Here is a 20915-nt window from a genome sequence, read left to right as displayed (position 1 = left end):
GAGGACAGGGTGCAGGGACCAGGGTACTCACTGTGGGGAGTCGTGGTGTTGGATGAGGTTGAGAAAGTAGACACACACACTTTAGGTAAACCAAAGTCTCTGAGTGCCGCTGCCGCTGCAGGGAGCCCGTCCAAGTACCCGGGTCCCACCGGTGTCACTTAGTGATTCGAAACCTGTTTCCGTGCACTGTTTTGTGTCTGTTAGGTCCTTTTAGCTTGAAGCTGTAAGGTCCAGTTCTTCAGTTTTTAAGTGAAGTCTTGCTCCTAAGGGCTGGCACTTGGGACTTCAGTGGGTTGCTTTGTTTGGAAAACCCTGTCCCCCGCATTGTGCTGATGCCCTCAGTCTCTGAGCTCTGGGAAGGTCCCTGAAGACCCCCTTCCTCTGCAGGTTAATTGCCAGGACGTTGAATCGGATCCTGACCTAGGGTCCTGTACCCCGTCGTGCTCAGTACCGGTCAGCTCTGTGGGTCCCTCTCTGGTGCCTGCAGTCCCTCCTAGACTGCGTCTGTCACACCCCAGACCGACGTCCCTTAACCCGGTCACCGACTCCTCTTCTAGCTCTCCAGGAGCTAACACTCCAGCTCCTCTCGCTTTGGGAGCTCTCACTAGACTAACTTCGTCCCTCCCACCAGTCTGCCTGACCCCTAGGTGGGTGGCCCTGTCGAGCTAGACCAACCCACTGGTGTGTCTGACAGGTCATGATGTGAGGTGTTGGTTGGGGTTTGTGGTGCTGATGGAGGCGACACCGGTTGCTGGGACTTGGAACCATGGGGGGCAGGTCCTGCACCCTGGAGAAAAGGATGCCGTTCTCTGTAGCACCCTGATGTATTCAGGGGCGCTACAAGTGGACCCGTGGAAGTTTGGGTTCTGTGGGTTAAGCTGAACTTCATCTAAAGTTCTGTTTTGGATCTGGACTTGATCTGAACCTCATTCAAAGCCACTGATTGGCAGTTCGACTCTATGCCCACATACAGCCATAAACAGAACACTTCTGGGGGGGGGGGTAGGTTTTTTAATTTTTTTTTCCTATACACTACATCAGCTGTCACTAATGGGGGCACTGTTGATAGCTCTGTATATGGAGGAGTCTAGTTGACATTGTATTTGGGGGCTCTGTGGCTGTCACTATATTGGGGGCACAGTGGATCGCACTGTATATGGGGGAACTCTAGGTGACACAGTACTTGGGGGCTCTATGGCTGTCACTGTATTGGGGGCACTGTTGTTAACTCTGTATTTGGGGACCCTGTCTGTCACTGTATCTGGAGGAAGGCGGCACGGTGGCTCAGTGTTTAGCACTGCAGCCTTGCAGCGCTGGGGTCCTGGGTTCAAATCCCACCAAGGACACCATCTGCAAGGAGTTTGTATGTTCTCCCTGTGTTTGCGTGGGTTTCCTCCGGGTTTTCCGGTTTCCTCCTACACTCCAAAGACCTACAGACAGGGACTCTAGATTGTGAGCCCCAATGGGGACAGTGTTGCCAATGTATGTAAAGCGCTGTGGAATTAATAGTGCTATATAAATGAATAAAATTATTATTATATTTGGAGATAATATGATTCTCCTTGTATTTGGAGGTAATTATATGCTAAGGTGTGTGCCAGTAATGGCAGCTCTGGGCTATTTTGGAGTCATTTTTCTGGTTGCCTTTGAATGGATGTGAACTTTAAACCGGGCACAGAAGCCTCACAGGATACATTAATGTATAATATGTTTTGTGCTGCTGTAATGGGGCATGACGGAGTATGGGCATTAATGTATGTTACGTGCTGCTGTAATGGGGCATGACAGAGTATGGGCATTAATGTATAATATGTTACGTGCTGCTGTAATGGGGCATGACAGAGTATGGGCATTAATGTATAATATGTTACGTGCTGCTGTAATGGGGCATGACAGAGTATGGGCATTAATGTATAATATGTTACGTGCTGCTGTAATGGGGCATGACAGAGTATGGGCATTAATGTATAATATGTTACGTGCTGCTGTAATGGGGCATGACAGAGTATGGGCATTAATGTATAATATGTTACGTGCTGCTGTAATGGGGCATGGCAGAGTATGGGCATTAATGTATAATATGTTACGTGCTGCTGTAATGGGGCATGACGGAGTATGGGCATTAATGTATAATATGTTACGTGCTGCTGTAATGGGGCATGACAGAGTATGGGCATTAATGTATAATATGTTACGTGCTGCTGTAATGGGGCATGACGGAGTATGGGCATTAATGTATAATATGTTTTGTGCTGCTGTAATGGGGCATGGCGGAGTATGGGCATTAATGTATAATATGTTACGTGCTGCTGTAATGGGGCATGACGGAGTATGGGCATTAATGTATAATATGTTTTGTGCTGCTGTAATGGGGCATGACGGAGTATGGGCATTAATGTATAATATATTTCGTGCTGCTGTAATGGGGCATGGCGGAGTATGGGCATTAATGTATAATATGTTACGTGCTGCTGTAATGGGGCATGACGGAGTATGGGCATTAATGTATAATATGTTTTGTGCTGCTGTAATGGGGCATGACGGAGTATGGGCATTAATGTATAATATGTTACGTGCTGCTGTAATGGGGCATGACAGAGTATGGGCATTAATGTATAATATGTTACGTGCTGCTGTAATGGGGCATGACAGAGTATGGGCATTAATGTATAATATGTTACGTGCTGCTGTAATGGGGCATGACGGAGTATGGGCATTAATGTATAATATGTTACGTGCTGCTGTAATGGGGCATGACAGAGTATGGGCATTAATGTATAATATGTTACGTGCTGCTGTAATGGGGCATGACGGAGTATGGGCATTAATGTATAATATGTTTTGTGCTGCTGTAATGGGGCATGGCGGAGTATGGGCATTAATGTATAATATGTTACGTGCTGCTGTAATGGGGCATGACGGAGTATGGGCATTAATGTATAATATGTTACGTGCTGCTGTAATGGGGCATGACAGAGTATGGGCATTAATGTATAATATGTTACGTGCTGCTGTAATGGGGCATGACGGAGTATGGGCATTAATGTATAATATGTTTTGTGCTGCTGTAATGGGGCATGGCGGAGTATGGGCATTAATGTATAATATGTTACGTGCTGCTGTAATGGGGCATGACGGAGTATGGGCATTAATGTATAATATGTTTTGTGCTGCTGTAATGGGGCATGAGGAGTATGGGCATTAATGTATAATATGTTACGTGCTGCTGTAATGGGGCATGACGGAGTATGGGCATTAATGTATAATATGTTTTGTGCTGCTGTAATGGGGCATGACGGAGTATGGGCATTAATGTATAATATATTTTGTGCTGCTGTAATGGGGCATGACGGAGTATGGGCATTAATGTATAATATATTTTGTGCTGCTGTAATGGGGCATGACGGAGTATGGGCATTAATGTATAATATGTTACGTGCTGCTGTAATGGGGCATGACGGAGTATGGGCATTAATGTATAATATGTTACGTGCTGCTGTAATGGGGCATGACGGAGTATGGGCATTAATGTATAATATGTTTTGTGCTGCTGTAATGGGGCATGACGGAGTATGGGCATTAATGTATAATATATTTTGTGCTGCTGTAATGGGGCATGACGGAGTATGGGCATTAATGTATAATATATTTTGTGCTGCTGTAATGGGGCATGACGGAGTATGGGCACACATCGGCGCCCTCAGGTTTATGTGTGACTGGTCATCCTGGTTATACATTAAATGGCCATTTACCATTAGTGCCTCCGGCTCCATGTGCTCCTATATGTAATGAGCTATATATACACATAGTGGACTGGTCACAGGCTGATCACCGGGGACTGGATTCAGGACCCTATTATTATACTGTGCTTCCAGCGCCCCCTGCTGGCTCATGCTTCCCCATGTTTACATTAGAGGTTATTCCTGACTGCAGCATGTACACGTCTCCCATACGGGGATATAACCCGCGGCACGATGCATGCACTATACACAACACATAAATACCTTCTGCCTATTCATTCAGCTGTCTCGCCGTCTTACCCCAGCCAGGCCTGCTCAATCCATCCCCGAGCATGCCAGGTCCGTCAGAGCAGCTTATATTCCTTACAACGTCAAGCAGTGAAACGCTCCTTTGTCGCCATCTACTGGTCATTATTGAGATTACAACTCATCAGTTTCTTACTCTCAGTATTTGATATCTTTAACGAATATCCCAGCTTAGATCATAAAAACTGCAAATATTTGTGATCTTCTGCATACATGGCAGCTTTTTAATTATTTTTAGAAATGTCTTTGTTTGTTATTTGACACCTGGGCTAGAGGATGACTCCTAGTGAGGCCCTGTTACTTGTCTTTGGAGTAGTATTTTAAAGAGAAGTTAAGTGTCCAGTTATGGCTTATTTTTATTCCTGCTACTACTCCCTAGAGGTTTCATTTTTTTTTTTTTTTTTTAAATCTGCCATACAGTTCCAGAGATATGGGCCATTTTATTTGCTGCTAATATTTATGGTCTTTATCAAGGGGCTGCTGTGACCTGGCGAGAGCTGGACAGTATTCCTGATGGGTGATTTGTGAATGATCCGGTACAAGGAGCCGGTTGCCGGTGAATGATGGGAGCCGGCACTCCAATGAGAGCCACTAAAATCTCTGGATGACTCTTATAAGGTCAAATGACAGTGTTTAGCAGGTGGAGGGGTCTCAACTGTGGTAATGTAATCTTAAATGTGTGTTCAGCTCTAGCAAACACATATTTAACCCTTTCACGACCGGCCGATTTTTCGCTTTCCGTTTTTTTTTTTCGCCATTCTTTTTCTGAGAGACGTAACTTTTTTATTTTTCAGTCAATATGGTCATGTGAGGGCTCATTTTTTGCGGAACGAGCTGTACTTTTAAATGAAACCATCAGTTTTACCATATTGTGTACTAGAAAATGGCAAAAAAATTCCAAATGCTGAAAAATTGCAAAAAAAGTGCGATAGCACTATAGTTTTTGAGATATTTTATTCACTGTGTTCACTATATGGTAAAACTGATGTGTGGGTGTGATGCCTCAGGTCAGTGCGAGTTCGTAGACACCAAACATGTATAGGTTTACTTTTATATAAGGGGTTAAAAAAAAATCGGAAGTTTGTCCGAAAAAAGTGGCGCACGTTTTACGCCATATTCCGTGACCCGTAGCGTTCTCATTTTTCGGGATCTTAGGCTCAATGACGGCTTATTTTTTGCGTCTCGAGCTGACGTTTTTAACGGTACCATTTTTGCGCAGATGCTACGTTTTGATCGCCTCTTATTGCATTTTGCGCAAAAGTTGTGGCGACAAAAAAACGTCGTTTTGGCGTTTGGAATTTTTTTGCCGCTACGCCGTTTACTGATCAGATTAATTGATTTTATATTTTGATAGATCGGGCGTTTCTGAACGCGGCGATACCAAATGTGTGTATATTTTTTATTTTTTTAACCCTTTAATTTTCAATGGGGCGAATGGGGGGTGATTTGAACTTTTAGGTTTTTTTGTTTTTTTTTAATTTTTTAAAACTTATTTTTTTACTTTTTTTTTTTATTTTACTAGTCCCCCTAGGGGGCTATTGCGATCAGCATTCCGATCGCTCTGCAGTATCTGCTGATCACAGCTGGAAGGCTGTAAACAGCAGATACGCTGTCTTTCTCTTTTGCTGTGCCCCGGGCACAGCGAAAGTGAAACCAATTCATGTGTAGTACAGGAGTCATCACATGACCCTGTACTACCATGACAACTATCGGGAGTCACGTGATCGCGTCACGTGACTTCCGGTTTCGGCGGTAAGTAAAACTTTACCGCGATTGCGCTTATAATGGCGCTGTCATGTATTGACAGCGCCATTATAAGGGGTTAATCGGCACGAGCAGATAACGATTCTGCTCGTGCCTAGCAGGCACACATCTCAGCTGTGAAAATCAGCTGAGATGTGTGCCGATCGCGGCATGCTGCCGCCGGAGGACCGCGGGCAGTAAGATTATGTCATTTAGGACGTAATTTTACGGCCCGCGGTCGTTAAGGGGTTAATAGGGATCCATCTAGGATCCAAAAGAGCTGGATCTTTTTATTGAGCAGAGCCATAGGATCCAGATCACCAAAAAGATCCAGGCCGCCCATCAGTAGACAGTGTGTGGTGTAGGCTGTAATTAGGTTGCAGCAATGGAGCTTCCTACTGCACATGCTCACTGACTCCTGTCCTCCTCAGGACAGGCTTTTGTCAGTGTAAGGCTCGTTTCACACGTCAGTGAAAAACAGTGACGTTTTTCACTGGCGTGTAAAACACGCACATGTCCCTCCGTGTGCCGTGAATCACGGCACACGTGGGTTGCCTAAGTGCAATCCGGGCTCCGTTCTCCGTGGCCCGTGATTGCACTTAGAGATTAACTCACCTGTGCGCGCTCCCGCTCTCCATGGTGCTGATCGCTCCCGTGGTGCAGCATCCGGCCAACGGTGACCCCCGCAGCAGCTGCTCCCGGGTCGGCTGTGTCATGCATCATGAATATGCGCGACAATAATGAGCCGGCTCAGAAGCAGCAGGGAGAACGGGCTGCAGAGGACATCGCTGGACGCCGGGTGAGTTAAAATGTTTTTTATTTTAAAAGCACGTTTTTTTCTGGCACGTGTTTCACGGACCACACCACTGCGTGGTCCGTGGGACATCAGTGATGCCAGAAAAAAATGGACATGTCTCCGTGCGGCAAACACGCACACGCGGGTACGCCGCACGGAGACACATGCAATGATAAATCACTGACGTGTGAGCAGACCCATTCATTAGAATGGGTCTGCGTATGTCAGTGATTCTGGTACGTTTTAAAAAAAGCACAAACGTACCAGAATCACTGACATGTGAAAGGGGCCTTACAAGATGGCACAGCAGCCTTTATATTGTACTTTAGTGATACAATTGACCTTCTAGAAAAATTTGATTTGTGTTAACATTTTCTAAAACCCAGAACTTTTTTCTGATTTCTAATTATGCCTTGTTTTTTAGAAACATTTTGGGCTACACATGACTTTTAGGCTATGTGCGCACTTAAGCGTTTTTTTTCATGTGTTTCCGCAGCATTTTGAACTGCAGCGTTTTAATGCCAAAATGCTTGCGTTTTGATTTTCAAGCAAAGTCTATGGGAAATAGGGCTTTCTTGTGCGCACAATGCTGTTAAAAACGCAGTGTTTTAGTTGCAGAAAATTTGGCAAAAACTCAGCATTTAAAGAAGCAGCATGTCAATTGTTTTTGTCATTTTGGCAGCGTTTTGCAATGAGAAATTTCAAAACGCATTCTTCTTCAAAATTCTAGCGTTTTACATGCTTTTTTGATGCAGAAAACATGCTTTTTGGACCAAATAAATGCATGGGTTTTTGACAAAATATCAATGGCACGATATGTCCCTTTACACACACACATAGTCCGACAATTAAATTTATGAAAATCAAGAATTTATTGTTATTTTATGCATAAATATTACCAAACAGTTATCATTTTAATAAAATAAGCTATTTTGTGTATGATTTTAATCATGATATTTATAATTTTTTTTCATAGTGTTTGTATGTTTAAACTTTATTTAGCATTGTATTTGTAGTCAAAACGCATCTGACTTTAACACTAGAACTACTGGACTCGTGACACCTATATAGAAATACATGGTGCAAAGTAGTCAAAATGACTACCTCAGTAGTTCTAGTGTTAAGCAGTGAAAAAGCATGTAAAATCGTGGCTAAAACGCGGTAAAAACGCAAGCGTATTTATAGTTTTTTTGTGGTCAAAACCAAATTTGACAAATACCATTTCTGTCAGAGGATGTGTTTAGAACTGCAACTACCTCGACGCAAAGTGCGCACATAGCCTTAGATCACTTTGTATTGTCTCGCCAGTTTAGTGGAATCAGATGATCCTGGTGCACACCTTTTCATGAATCAGTAGCATTGGACTGGTGACATGCGCCTCTGTGCACCATGCCAGAAATTGGACACAAGTCCATGATGTGAGATGTCTGGTGTAAGTAACACCACAGCCTGTGATGACTTAAAGAGCCATGGAAAGATGCCCCTGCCATGCCCCGAAGTGTCCCAGCTGCTCACATTTTGGCATATTTGGGAGAAATTAGCATGAAAATGGCAAAAGTCACAAATTATTTTGTGCCACTTCAATTTTGTTAAAATTTTACAACTTTTCAAAGCAATTTATGCCCTAATTGTGACAAAAGTGATTTGATGAACTGGGACTTGTGAGGAGTGAGTGTGCTCAGCCCTACTCAATAGTTGATTGAGCATCAGGGTGCTCAGACACACTTGCTTTCCGATCGAGTATCGCGGGTTCTCAGGCGTCATGCTCCAGTACCCACCCCACATGTTTTGCAGCTGTTTTTCAGCCACTAAACATGCAGCGATTCCCTGCCAATCATACTAATGCCATAGCCGTGTTGGCTACTGGCATTTTGTAATTGACCAGTCGCATTGCGTCATCTTATCTTATATGAAACCCACACACTGTCCTCTTAAAGTAGTTCAGGGAAAGTTGATGTAGTAGGAAGAGCTTAGATTAGAGCAAGGTTTGAACACTTGCACCCTTTAGTGTCTTTCATGTGGCACTAAAGGGTGCTTTTAGCCTGATTTAATTTAATAAATCATTTAAAAAAACAAACAAAAAAAACACGTGGGGTCCCCCTATTTTTAAAACCAGCCAAGGTAAAGCAGACAGCTGTGGGCTGGTTATTCCTTCCCAGCCCAAAAATATAGCCTGCATCTTTCCCAGAAATGTCACATTCATAAGTTGCGCCAATTTTACCGCTTCGGCCCGGCTCTTCCTGATTGCTGTGGTGCAGTAGCAATCAGGGTAATATTTTTGGGGTTGATGCTAGCTGTGTAATGTCAGCTGACATGACGTATAAGGATTAGTAATGGAGAGTTATCTAGCACAGAGGTCCCCAACTCCAGTCCTCAAGGCCCACCAACAGTGCAGGTTTTTGGGATTTCCTTAGTATTGCACAGGTGTTAATGCAATTACCTGCCCAGGTGCTGGTTCCAACAGCAGTGCAATGCTAAGGAAATCCTGAAAACATGCACTGTTGGTGGGCCTTGAGGACTGGAGTTGGGGAACCCTGATCTAGCAGACATCCCCATTACCAACCCGGTAAGTGTAAAGTAAAAATACTAAGACTCACAATACTGTCCCTCGGTCCCCAATTTATTTAAAAAAAAAGCAACAAAAAAACAAACAAAAAAACAAACTATGAAGCTCCGACATAACGTCAGCAGTGCAAGGGCTGGGGCGAAACGCCAGAATATTTGTCATGAATATTCCCCATTGAGTTAAATGGATATATCAAAATTTGCAACAGTGCCACACTCGTCTCTAAATGCATGAAAAAACAACACTTTATAATGTTTAAAGCATAACTGTTGTTTTAATTTTTATTTAATAAATCAATAGTACATATGAAAATAAGCAGCTTTATCTTATCGGACAAATTTGCTTCTTTCTCTGCGAGAATTGATCAGTCATTATCAAAATTCTCAGTTTTGAGGTAAAATCTGTATTCAGTGAAGACTTTCCCATTACTGAGATAGGAGATGGTAGATGCTATGGATACAATTCTATATAGACCGGAGGAGGGAGGAACTACAGGCAGAGGGAGGAGCTAGAAGCATAGCTCCACCCCTCATCCCATCATTATAGAATCTCGCCAGTAACAGCTGCCATCTCCTATCTCAGTAATGGGAAAGTCTTCACTGAATACAGATTTTAGAATTGAGAATTTTGATAATGACTGATCAATTCTGGCAGAGAAAGAAGCAGATTTGTTTGGTAAGATATATTACTATATTATTTTCATGTGGACTATTTAAGAAATACAATTTTAAACGACTGTTATGCTTTAAGATGAAAATCCAATGCTAAAGTTACAGTCATTTTTCTCTTCTGCTTTTCTCTGTATAATCCGGCCTCCTGACCCATTGCCCCCGAATTAGAGACAGGAAAGTATCAGGGAGGGGAGAACAGACTATTTTAATTTGTCCCATTCATAGTGGCAAATCTACAGAAAAATCTACACAAAAATTATGATTTTGAGCACATGATGCCCCTTGTGAACATGCCTTAAAGGGAAGGTGTCATAAAAAAAAAATTCAATAACTGAAAAAATGTAAAGTATTCACGTTTTAATGTTTTGTTTAAATATTATTTTTTTTTAATTGAGAAAAATATAAAAAAAAATAACTTTAAAAGTTTGATATTTTCCTCTCTTAAACACTAGGGGGAGCAGCTGCTGAAATCCTACTGTACAACTAGCTCACATTACAACTACAGTAAAAGTGGACGGAATCTTCTCTCATGTGTTTGATGTCATGTCCGCCCTCCCGTTCTGGGTGTTTCCAAAAGGATAAGGGAAGATGAAGTTTAGGATCACAGTGCGGAGCCATTTTGTTGGTAACCGCAAAATGATCCTAATATGTCTAAGGTTTCACTAAAGACAGCTGGCATAGTGCTCCACTGTATACTGTGCCCCACTGTATATTATGCCCCATATACTCTGCCCCCATACTTCTGTTCCCCCATATACTGTGCTGTGAGTGCTGAGAAGAGGAAATGCCGAGACACCAGGCTGACAAGAGAAGCTGCCGTGTGCAGTAGTCTGAGGTGACATGCGACGAGGAGGTATGATCTGCACCCTAAGCCCGCCAACCGCACTTACAGATGTCACGCCGCTATCACCACTCCCAGGCACATGCACTCAACTGAGACCTCCTCCCGGCAGCCTCTCCTGACAGCCTGGTGTCTCGGCATTTTCTCATGTCAACAATCAGTGCACAGAGCAGTGAGGAGGAGCTGCCAGGAGCAGAAGTCCGAGGCGAGCACACACGCGGGGTGGTGGAGGGGTGCGGTGACCGCAGCTTGACTTCCACAGCACAACCGCCACTGCCACCATGCTCAGGGGGACAGTAGAGCACACAGCCACACAGTAGACGCTCTAGACTCCACAGAGATGGCAGCAGTTTCCTCCCAGAGCTGTGATCTGGACAGCCCAAGGAGCGTGTACAGCTCACAGCAGGAAGCAGACACAGTGCAGGAGATAGGGTCGAGCCCAACTACTATCTCTAATGCACAGGGACTGTCGTATTTGATGTGGGTAATTGTCATTACACACAGCAAATCCAAGATGATAGCCCCCAATTTTTGAGTAAAAATAGAATTAAATAAAGACTAAATTAACAATAAATTGTCCTCCTTCCCAGCTCCGCGTGGATGATGTGTCCTACGTCAACCACACAGAAGTCTCCATTGCGCTCCTGCGCACGTGTAGTTCTCTCTGTCCTGCTGAAGGCAGATCAAAGTGTAGGGTACTCGTCACTGGGCCAGTAGTTTCTTGGGGTTGTTGTGACTGGCCTGACCCGACTCAGTGGCCCCATCAGCTATATGAAAAGACAAACAAGTGCGAGGGGGAATGGATGGAGGGTGAAGGGTCCCTGGGAAGCATGTCGCCGCTTGCAATGGTGACTGGGTCTCGGCCTCTTCCGCCGCAGACCCTTCCTGTGACTGCTCCTCTCCCAGGAGCACTGTTGGATGGGAATGGAGGATGCTTTGCAGCGCCACCCAAGGTGTGCGGCCAGGGATTAGCCGCCGCTGCAGAGTCTCTCTCCGTGGGAGGTGTTGGGTGTAGCCAAGATAGTATCACTCCCCACAGGTGAAGCGGGATTACCCCGGGAGGTTGGTGAGAACGGGGCGGCAGTCTACAGGAGCACCGGTGTGCAGGCCGGCAGCATTTTCTCAGAGCCACTGGGTGCGGGTTCCAGATGCTTTTATTCTCTGGTTAAGATGGTATTGCACCCCAGGTGCTGGTCCTCGCCGTCAGAGACTCCGGTCGATCCCGGGCAGGTCAGAGGTCCTGTCTGGTAATCAGTGGGTTCTCTCCTCCATGCACAACTCTGTACTTGGTGGGTCCCCGTGGCATGAAACGTCTTGGGATCCCCTACTGCTCTTTCTCACTCTCTGTCTTGGACCGTATGGCAGCCAGCTTGAACCTCTCTTGGGTTGGACCTCTGTCCACATTCCAAGGTTCCCTCTCCGCTGCTGTGTCCCGGACACTACCGTCAGTAAGGTCCTTGATGGTCCCCTCACCGGTCAGATTATTATCAGGTGAGCTTGAAGCATCCTCCTGAACTAGGGCTCTGTACCCCGCCTTTGCTCAGTCCCGTGAGTCACACCATACTCTACCTGGCGACTGTACTCCTTTTGCCCATGATTACTGGTGCCGGGGCCCGTCCTTCCAGGTGTTACTAGCCCCGGTCTGTCTGGCTCCCCTCTGCACGAGACTCCTGCAGAAGTCGGTGCAGTGTTACATCCCAGACCGTTCTGTTCTGCCTCCCAGAGGGGTGCCTGACAGCAACCCCTCAGGGAGCTGCTCCACAGCGTGTCTGCTCTGTCTCTGTCTGACTGGAACTGACCTTGACTTCCTGTCTGCTTTGTAACTTACTTCTACTCCTGCCCCCCACCTTTGCAAGGATCCAGATCGTTGTTATGGTGACCTGGAGTTCCCCTCAGTGCCTGGGTCTGCTAGGAACTAGCTGAGTCACTTCCTGACTGTGTAAATGAGCTATGTGAGATGTGTGTAAACTTACTGGGTTAACCTCTTCCTGTCCGGGAAGGATATAATGATATATCCTGTAGCGTCCAGTCTCAGGGGCTTTACAAAAGTATTATAGTGCACATGTGCTCGCATTCTTTGGCCTTTCCCCGCTACTGCGCATTACAGTACCTTGCTCTTCCCTCAGCAGGGCAGATCAAAGTGCACATGTGCAAGAGTGCAATGGAGGCCTCTGTGGATGACATAGGATGCGTTATCCACACGAAGCAAGAAGGAGGACGGTGATGAAGAGAGGAAGCTCTGGACTGAGACTAGCGACGCCCATAGGACCCGACCGTCCCCTAGGTGAGTATAATAGAAGATGTTTTTTACGTTATACAGAGCGGCCTGGACTTTTATATACAGTATTCTGGAATGCTATATATAAGGGCTGACTGGTGCTGGCCGCAGCTTATTGGGAAAAAACCTGGTGACAGCTTCCCTTTAACAGTATATTTTTTTAATGACAACTTTAACTAGATACTGCAATTATCTACAACATTCTTACTGTGCACATTTCAATTTTTATCTCATGGTAAATTCTGAAGTAGAATTATTAACCTGTGGGTTATAGTTTCACAACACTCCTAGCTATATTTCTTTGCATCCTGCTGTGCACAGTTTACTACAGTGTGTTGTATTCTCATTCTTACCACTGTTTTATTTCAAACTAAGATGTAGATAGAATTTAATATTCTGGGAAACCCAAAAATTCTTAACAAATATTGTGAAAAAACGTTAGTAAATAATAGTAGACAAGCAGTGGCGTAAGTAGAGTCTAATGGGCCCTGGTGCAAAATTTGGACCTGGGTCCCTCTCTTCAAGTTGGTCAGATGTATTGGCCCTTGTAGCATTTTAAATCCTATAAAGATATATGCATTGCCCCCCCTCCCCCATCCTGTACTAATGTCCCCCATCCTGGACCCCTTTCTGGTAAATATGTCCCCCATCCTGGTAAATATGTCACCCTTCCTAGTAAATATATCCTTGATTTTGGTATATATGTCCTCCATCCTAGTAAATGTCTACCATCCTAATAAATGTGTGCCTGATCCTGGTATCTATATTTTCCACATCATGTTACATATGTCCCCCATTCTGGCAAATATGTCCCCATCTTGGTATATATGCCCCCCTTCCTAGTACATATGTCCCCCATTTTGGTATATATCTCCCAACCTAGTAAATATGTGCCCGATCCTGATATATATGTCCCACATCCTGGTATATATGTCCCCAATCCTGCTATATATGTCCTCATCCTGCTATGTATGTCCGAAATTTTGGTATATATATTCCCAATCCTGGGCCCATTCTGGTATATATGTATCCATCCTGATATATATGTTCCCATCCTGGGATATATGTTCCCCATCCTAATATGTATATGTCCTCATCCTAGGCCCAGCCTGGTATATATGTCCCCATCCTCGTATAGTTGAAACGCCCACGCTGGGGCTTGCAGTGCTCGCACGCTCACCGAGTTGGTGGTGTTCGGGGTCAAGCTGTGAATGGCCCGACCCCGGCTTTCATGACTCCGTTTCAATAAAAGAGTTCGAAAGTCCAAGGTGACCAGGGGATAATGGAAAGAGGGTGACGGGGTTCCTGGGGAGCATGTCACCTGTTGCAGTGGCGACTAGGGTCCCGGCCTTCTGCGCTGCCGGGTCCACCTCCCCTTGCAACTCTTCTCTTCCCCAGGAGCGGTATGGGATGAGAACGGGGGTTGCTAACAGCGCCACCCATGGTATGCGGCCAGGTGATTAGCTGCCGCTGCATAGTCTCTCTCCGGGGCAGGTGTTACATGCAGCCGAGATGGAATCGCTCCCCATGGGTGGAGCAGGGGGCTCTGAGAGATTAGTGAGAACCGGGGGCGGCAGTCCACGGGGGCACCAGGGCACAGGGCATTTACTCACAAGAGTCACCAGGTGCAGGTTCCAGTTCCTTTTTATTCACTGGTCTTTTCCTATATCGCACCCGGGTGCTGGTCCTCAACGTTGTAGCCTCCGGTCGGTCCCACGCAGGTCAGAGGCAGGATCCAGTAGGGTAATCTGAAGGTCTCTCTTTCATGTGCGTTTGGTTGCTGTCCCCGTGGCATGGAGCTTCTTGTGGACTCGCCGCCTCTCTATCTCTCTCTACTCTGGTAGAACCCCCTGAATGAATCAGGGTCCCTTAGGTGCCACCAGCTACATTCTCCACGATCCTCAGTACTTGTCCCCATTCCCTACCTCCAGGTGTTACTAGCCCTGGTCTGGCTGGTTCCCCCTTGCAGGAGCTACCCCTGCAGGGGTCTGTATTCTTTCACATTCCAGATGGTTCTAATTAGACTTCCTGTCTGCTCTGCAGCTCACTCCCAGCTCAGGCCCCAACCCTACCAGGAATTCAGCCCGTCGTCATGGTGACCTGTCTGTGTGAGGCCCCCTGCTTCCCGCTCATTTAGGAGACAGGATGAGTCATGCAAACCTGAGCTACGTGCTGAAAATCTATTAACCCCTTTCTGGTGGTATGATGTGTGTGTGAACTTACCTCTCCTTGCCCAGGAAAGGATATTATACAATACCCTGTAACGACCATGCTACAAAGGCGTTACATATATGTTCCCCATCCTAATATATATGTCCTCATCCTGGGCCCATCCTGGTATGTAGTTCCCCATCCTGGTATATATGTTCTCCATCCTAATATATACAGCTGAAACCAACCAGAAGTTTACATACACTATCTGTGGCGCCCTGGACAAGCCAGGACGTCACAGGTACTGCAACAACACACCCCACACCCCGGCTAGGCACATCGAGGTCAAACAAAAATCCTTGTTGCCTCCCTCCAGGGGCTGATGTCCACACCAGGGGGTGGAGCCAGGCGGTTGTCCCCACCCACCAAGGAGTTCACAGTCCTGGAAGCGGGAAAAGGAAGTCAGATGAGTTTTGAGTTTGGAGTTTGAGGAGTGAAGTGGTAGTGGAGGAGACTGACTGTGTCCGGGTGCGTGGCCCGGGCACATACAGCAAGGTTGGCAGACGGTGGTGCAGGAGAGGCTGATTGACGTGAACCGTAAGGACCGGGGACGGGCGGTGGCCCGCCGGTACCGGATCGGGGAGCGAAGAGAAGGCAGCACCATTCGGCAGGGCTTACGGACCCCGACCAGGCTAGGAGTCGCCGTAAAACCGGTCAAATCCTTTAGCGAAGGGAACCTCCGGGGTTTCCCAGCAGTCAAGACCCGATTGAAGGCAACAGCTCAAACCGTGAAGGGAAATACAGTCACCGCCAAAACTACAGTTCCCAGGGCCAGAGCCTGCGGGCAAAAGGGGCTCCCTCAGCATCCATCCAAGCTGGGGAGCGGGTTACCGGTGGGAAGCCACCAGAACCGAGAACATAACACAGGTCCAGGGAAAGGCAGTCACCACCAACCTACTGGGAGAAGAACAACCGCAGCCGTCTGTGGGACCCGTCCATCCAGCCGCTTGTTTTACCGGAGACTTTGCATTCATCATTGGCTGAGTGAGTACCACTGTGCCGTGCGTCACCGCGCTGCCCGTGCGACCCTGCACCTCACCAGGCCCTGTAACCCGCCTGCCATCCCTCCCTCACCGGGCCCCGGGACAACCAATCCCCCTACCCACGGAGGGGAAGAACAACATCTAAGCTGCTCCCTGTCATCGCTCCCGGGATCCCCGTTCAGAGCAGCGGTGGTGTCACAACCTCACCACAACCGCGGGTGGCGTCACGGACAAAAAATCCCCCAAACCATTCCCCTTTTCACTCACGGGCGAGGAGCGCCGCTCGAGTCCCCGGATCCGGCCCACCGCTCGAGCCACCGAGCAGCAAGCAAAGCAGCAGCAGCGCCGGACCCGAGCGTGGTGAGCGCAGCGTCCCCTCCCCGCCCGCGACATATCTAAATAAACACATTTTTCTCATCTGACGTAAAATCAAATAGTAACGGTAAAAATTACTACTGAAATTAATGTAAATGTTTGACTTTGCAGAACGTACTAAAAATTCTTAAAACTCTCTATCCCGCATTATTCTGGCATTTGGCAAATATAAATAATTTTGCTTCCTAATTGACCTAAAACAGGAAAGGTTTATTCTGATTTCTTGTCAGATAGTGAGAAAAACATGCAGATGTGTCTTTTTAGATCAGAAGTCTCAAACACCTGGGCCACATGTGGCCCCTGCGGCTGCTTCTTGCAGCTCGCAGACACCTAGACCCCATGACTATTGCGACCTGGTACATACACAGGGCCACCACCGTCAGCACTTTCCTTCCAGCGAGTATAATTTGCGGCACCGCGCAGAGAAGCATGCCTCTACACAGCTTTACAAATGGCAGCTGCCACTGGCGCGGCTACCCTTAGTAAAGATGTGAGGAGTGAAGTACCGCAAATCGTTACTCAGTAGGAAAACGCTGATGGCGGCGGCCCTGTGTACCAGACAGCAATCGTCATGGACCTCATGGGGTCTAGGTGCCTGCCGGCTGCAAGAAGCAGGTAAGGAGGACACCCACGAGGGAATGGAGGAAAGGTCAGAATTTTTTTATTTTATTTTTTTTAAATGTCAGCAAGGTCATAACGAGATATTACTACAGGATGGGACATTACCACAAGGGGCAATATGGGCACATTACTACAAGAGGGCAATATGGTCACATTACCACAGGAGACAATATGGACACATTACCAGAGGGGACAATATGGGCACATTACTACAAGGGGGCAATATGGACACATTACTACAGAGGACAATATGGGCACATTACCACAGAAGACAATATGGACACTTTACCACAAGATGGCGACACTATGTGCACATTACTACAAGAGGGCAATATGGGCATATTTCTACAAGATAGGGACAATATGGGCACATTACTACAAGAGGGCAATATGGGCACATCACCACAAAGGGAAAATATGGGCACATTACTACAAGTTGAGGACAATATGGGCAAATGACTACACGGGGACAATATGGGCACAATACTACAAGGGGGCAATAGGAGCACATTACTGCAAGGGGGCAATTTGGGCACATTAGTACAGGAGACAATATGGGCACATTACTACAAGAGGACAATATGAGCACATTACTACTGGAGACACTATGGGCACATTACTACAGGAGACAAAATGGGCATATTAGCACAGGGGACAATATGGGCTTATTACTACAAGAGGACAATATGGACACATTATCACAAGAGGACCATATTGGCACATTACCACAAGGGGCAATATGGGCACATTACCACAAGATGGCGACAATATGTGCACATTAATACAAGAGGGCAATATGGGCATATTCCTACAAAATGGGGACAAAATGGGCACATTACTACAAGGGGGCTATTTGGCACATTACTATAGGAGACAATATGGGCGCATTACTACAAGGGGACAATATGGGCACATTACTACAAGGGGACAATATGGGCACATTACTACAGGAGACAATATGGACACATTACTACAAGAGGACAATATGGGCACATTACCACAAGAGGGCAATTTGGGCACATTACTACAGGAGACAATATGGGCGCATTACTACAAGGGGACAATATGGGCACATTACTACAAGGGGGCAATATGGGCACATTCCTACAGGAGACAATATGGGCACATTACTACAAGTGGACAGTATGTGCACATTACCACAAGGGGGCAATATGGACACATTACTGCAAGGGGACAATATGGGCACATTACCACAAGGGCACAATATAGGCACATTACCACAGGGGCACAATATGGGCACATTACCACAGGGGACAATATGGACACATTACTACAAGGGAACAATATGGGCACATTACCACAAGGGCACAATATGGGCACAGTACTACAGGGGACAATATGGACACATTACTACAGAGAACAATATGGGCACATTACTAGATGGGGGACATTACTAAAAGATGAGGACCAGGAAGAAAATATAACTACAAAATGTTGGCCAAAATTACTATATAGTAGCAATTGTAAAACGATATTACTTACAAGAAGGGGATAAAATGTAAAAAAAAAAATCAAAATAAAGAATGATTTTTTTTTACCATAAAAAGTATTTTTAATATATAAACTGAAATAAAAAAAGCGCACATTTATTATAATAAACAAGCGAAAAATGTTAAAAGAAAACGTGATCTAAAGGTGTATAGAAAAAAATATGCGATCACTAAAAATGTCACTGGGTCCAGAAAAGAATGCAGCCCCCCAAATAATTTTTTTTTCTATGTGCAGCCCTTATATTCAGCCGAGTTTGAGACCCCTGTTTTAGTGTACTGTATGTAACTCTCTGGTTTCAACTGTATATGTCTATATTTTGGCCACATAACAGTTTTGTGCCCATGTGAATTCATTTAATACAAAAGATATACGGACTCTATTTTTTCTTTTTAGCCATTTAATACATTTAAAGCTGTCTCTATCTTGGATGGCATGAGTGTAGAAAGAAAAAGAAAAAAGATAAAATGAGAACATTCAACAAACCTTGGATAGATCAATGGTATGACCGAATATATGAAACTGTGTGATTTATCTTATTAAGAATTTTGCTTCTTTCTCCACTTATGCACCACTTCTTCCCCATGCCATGCCTCCTGAATTTACCATCAAGTCTTTCTCAATAGAAGATGATATTTCGCAACATTTAGGTTACACTTTCTGTAATATTCCATTCAGATGGGAAGAGGAGTGAGAAGCAGAGTGATAAAATAATCGGAGGGACACCGAGATTTTTTTTTACTGAGTTTTCTAATAAGTCTTTTACCTCACCTCAGAGCTGGATGCACATCTACATTGCTCAGTGCTGCTGTATGATATTCTCTATGTTGCATCTCTCTATATGCTAAATAAGGTATTCAGGAATCTATTTACATATGCTGTGGTGTGTATACGAGAAATCATAACAAATAGTCATATAATAACACTCACACAGGACAGCAAAGTTACTTGAAAGCATAGTTCACTTTTAACCCCTTCACAACATATGTCGTATCCCTGCCTTTGATCTGGAGTCACACGCCAAACCCACACCTTTCCCTGCACATTACAGCTGATTTAATCTGGTAGATCTTCAGCAGGTAAAAAAGTGATTTTTATCAAAACTCCATTAACCAGCCCAGTAAGTGACACATCGCTGTAATCTGTCTCTCTGATGGTGATGGGACATGATTCTATAAATGTGTACCACTTATTTATGTACATCATTGCTAACCTAACTGCACCTTTACCTTATTGGTAGAGTTGGTGGGAAACAATTCCATGGCCAGGTCAATGTTTTTGGCCATCGGATGGGAGCCGTGAGAACCATCTCCTACTTCTCGTCGTCTACTTTTTGTAACTAGCTTTCCTGACCATTTTACAAGTGGTCATGCCAGAATGACATTGTGCCAGGCCATCTTATCAAAAGAAGTGGTTGCTCTTAAGTAGGAGATGGTTCTCAGGGATCCCATCCAACATTCAGAGATTACTGATCAGGCCACAAGGCTGGGTCCTGAGAATCAATTTGCAGCTAATATACTTATAGCCCATGAACAGTGGTGGAACGACCTTGGTCGCAGGGGTCATGATTGCAACCAGGCCCGGGGGTTCAGGGGGCCCCAGGATCTCAGCCAGTGGTGGCAGGCCCCGTGACCGCTATGGGGCCCGTGAGTCAGGGGGGCCAGGTGTCAGGTCTGGCACTGGGCCCCCTGCTGAAGATTGCACTTTCAATTGTATCGGCATTGCAGATGCCGACACAATTGAAGCAATGATGAGAGAGGGAGCGGAGCACTCCCTTTCTCATCATACGTCTGCTGTGTCTGTGGCGCTTTGACGTGTCAACATAGCGAAGTGCAATGACAGCAGTACTGCGAGCTGCTCTTCTGAGACGCACAGATCAGCAGAACAGTGGACATGCTGAGAACACTGGAGCATCGGGGAAATTAGGAAATGTGAGTATTTATGTATTTAATCATGGTGGCCAGAGGTATATGGGGGTGCATTAAACGATATGGGGCTGCATAATACCTATATGATTGAATATGGGAGCTGCATACTACTATATGGAGGAATATAAGGTCTGCATACTACTATATGGGGGTTGCATACTACTATATTGTGGAATATAAGGGCTGTATACTACTGCTATATGGGGGCTGCATAATGCTATGTGGTGGAATATATGAATTCATCTGTTCATGCCTAAGCTCGCTTGATTTTGTTTCTCCTGGATCTATTAGCCCTAACCTGGGCGTCTCCATGCAAGCATCGTGATTAACTCAATGCTGATAAGCTG

General features: G+C 45.6%; 1 protein-coding gene across 6 annotated transcripts in view; it reads right to left on the bottom strand.

The window, feature by feature from the left end:
• AADAT (aminoadipate aminotransferase) overlaps positions 1-20915 on the bottom strand; it is a 177077-nt gene that overhangs the window by 64335 nt on the left and 91827 nt on the right. The window contains exon 1 of one of the 6 annotated variants that reach the window (XM_075335024.1): positions 4041-4112. The exons of 4 other annotated variants lie outside the window; for them this stretch is intronic. In XM_075335024.1, coding sequence (XP_075191139.1) covers positions 4041-4074 — 34 coding nt within the window. In that variant the 5' untranslated portion in view covers positions 4075-4112. Of the gene's footprint in view, positions 1-4004; positions 4113-20915 lie in introns of those variants that run through there. One more of the 6 variants, XM_075335035.1, reaches the window with a different exon arrangement.

The sequence above is a fragment of the Anomaloglossus baeobatrachus genome, chromosome 1 (genome assembly GCF_048569485.1).
Source record: "Anomaloglossus baeobatrachus isolate aAnoBae1 chromosome 1, aAnoBae1.hap1, whole genome shotgun sequence".
Lineage (NCBI taxonomy): Eukaryota > Metazoa > Chordata > Amphibia > Anura > Aromobatidae > Anomaloglossus > Anomaloglossus baeobatrachus.
This window is presented reverse-complemented; position numbering and strand designations above follow the sequence as displayed.